At 38.2% G+C, this 2,280-nt stretch overlaps 1 protein-coding gene across 1 annotated transcript in view; it reads left to right on the forward strand.

The window, feature by feature from the left end:
• The window catches only part of pcbd1 (pterin-4 alpha-carbinolamine dehydratase/dimerization cofactor of hepatocyte nuclear factor 1 alpha), a 4,888-nt gene extending 2,630 nt beyond the window's left edge, over positions 1-2,258 (forward strand). The window contains exon 4 of the mRNA XM_015380338.1: positions 1,521-2,258. Coding sequence (XP_015235824.1) covers positions 1,521-1,613 — 93 coding nt within the window. The 3' untranslated portion in view covers positions 1,614-2,258. The remainder of the gene's footprint in view (positions 1-1,520) is intronic.
• The last annotated feature ends 22 nt before the right edge of the window (positions 2,259-2,280 follow it).

The following is a 2,280-nucleotide window of genomic DNA, read 5'->3' on the forward strand; positions in this document are numbered from 1 at the left end:
TAACTTTAGACATAAAGGACGGTGAAATCCATTTGGTTTGATAGCATGGCTGCTAAAATATTATAGCAGCCAATAATATTTACATACTGCAAAACCAACACCAATAGTACTGTAAACCATAGTTTTGAAAGGCTGTTGAACAGACAACCCTGCACATACTGACTCATACAGAACCGAAGGGCATTTTAACTAATGCATGACGTCCACTCACTGGAATATCTTTAAAAAGATCACAGCTATAGATAAAACATGCTTTATTAAGTTTAAAAACTACAAACACATGTAAAAGCAGAATATTTTTTAGAAAAATGCCTCTATCTTCTGTTTTTAGAGGTAAGGAGCAGACACTGCTTTTGGTTGCCTCACACAGTTGAAGCGCCTCCTACTGTGAACTAAAGGAGCTACTCAGAGATCTACAACATTAAAGCATTTTCCATTCTTTTTTCTATCATTAAAAAAATCCTGAGGTTTGAACCACGGTGTCCTGAATGATAGCTACGGCGTGCTTGCAGGGAGACAACAATCATCTTCCTGCAGAAACACCCCATGCAAGGATTTTAATTCAGACCCTGCATCATATAATGAGATTAACTGCACCATCGTGGAGCTGGCTTCATAAAATTCATCTAAATATGTTACTATGGACTTTTTTCCACTATAAGGCCATTAATAAATTGAATAAATCTGTATGGGGTCACATACTTTTACAGACCTGTGGATCTTAGTACGTAACTAGGATTAATACGGCTCAAGGAGGGTGGTGATAAAAAATAATAATAACAATAAAAGTGAATAAATCACTGCTAACTTGGTGTCATCACAAAATAGTTTTTCTTTTCTTATTCCAAGCAGATTTTAAATTATTTTTATTTGAAATCGTCTACGACCCAGAGGCGGATTTCCCTTTTCAGTAACAAACACTTTATGGTGAGTTTGGACAGGAAGAGCATCTCATACTAGTTGGTATGTAGGGTAAAGGATCTGTGATGCTGTGGGCCTGCTTTCTTCCCAATGTGTTAAAACGTATTAAAGTAAGAGGGATCAGTGGTTCAGGAAGGTGACGGAAGTTTTTCTTTGGATCTTTCATTCAATCACGCGAGGAAACCAGAGAAATAGTAATCAGACACAGAGTCCCCCTTCTTCCATGGACACCTCATCCTGTGGGTGGAGCTAAAGAGAATTGAGTTTAAGAGAGGACTTAGGGCTTTGAACAATCCGGAGAGATTGTGAAAGAGCAGTGATCAAAGATCTCTGTCTGTGTGCTTCTACTGTACACAGAGATATTTGCTGCTGTCATGCTGGTTAAACAAATTTTGGGTTTTTCTGATGAAATCACACACTTTAGATGCTTATTCTGACACATTCCTTTTGCTCACCTACAATCTATTCAGTAAGAACATGAAGGAGAAGCTGCTTTCATCTTAGGTCGAATAAATCATGGAAAACGTGTCAGATCTGATCCCTTAAACTCTCTTCATTGTGTAAACGTTCATCCCAGCTGTTCTTCTCTTCCCCTTCAGGTCCAGATTACTCTCAGCACACACGACTGCGGGGGGTTGTCTCAGCGCGACATCACGCTGGCCACCTTCATCGACCAGGCCTCTCTGATGTAAAACGGCTCCATGTCCATTAACTGAAGATCCTGAAGATCAGAATTTAAGTGTCCAGAGAAAAGAGCGGGATTACTTTCAGCTCTCTGTGAAAAGTCTTAGTTTGTTGTGATGTGCAGTGTTATACGAAGCTGAGAAAAATCATAATAATTCCAACAATCGGGAAGCATTCCAGTTAGTGTTACAGAGAACATTGTGCTTTGTGTGGGTGATGTTTTTATATGATGTTATTAAAATGTTGCACTGCATTTGTGACGTACCTCAACATGGACCAGGAAGCCTGGAGACCCACTATGATTCAACTTTATCATGCATCTCTTCTCCAACACCTGCTAACCAGGGATGTGTTTCATTTAGGAATGTTGGAGCTAAGGTGCATCAAAACGTTGCACAAAGTGACGTCTCCAGCACCACTTGACTGAAAACAGCAGAAACAACTAAATAAACAAGTTGTTTCTGTTTTGTTTTTTTATTTTTCTACTTTACCACATTAGAGTATTGGTAGAAGATAAATATACTTGGTGTATTCATCATTTAAAAATCCCTACACTGGAAAAACATTCCAGAAATAAGCAAAAAATTTCTTAAATTAACTGTATTTACCCTTAATTTGAGCACGTAAATGAGGTAGTTTGCCAATGGAATGAGTATTTTATAATCATAAAATAAG

The sequence above is a fragment of the Cyprinodon variegatus genome, unplaced genomic scaffold, assembly GCF_000732505.1.
Source record: "Cyprinodon variegatus isolate N-32 unplaced genomic scaffold, C_variegatus-1.0 Scaffold11, whole genome shotgun sequence".
Taxonomy (NCBI): domain Eukaryota; kingdom Metazoa; phylum Chordata; class Actinopteri; order Cyprinodontiformes; family Cyprinodontidae; genus Cyprinodon; species Cyprinodon variegatus.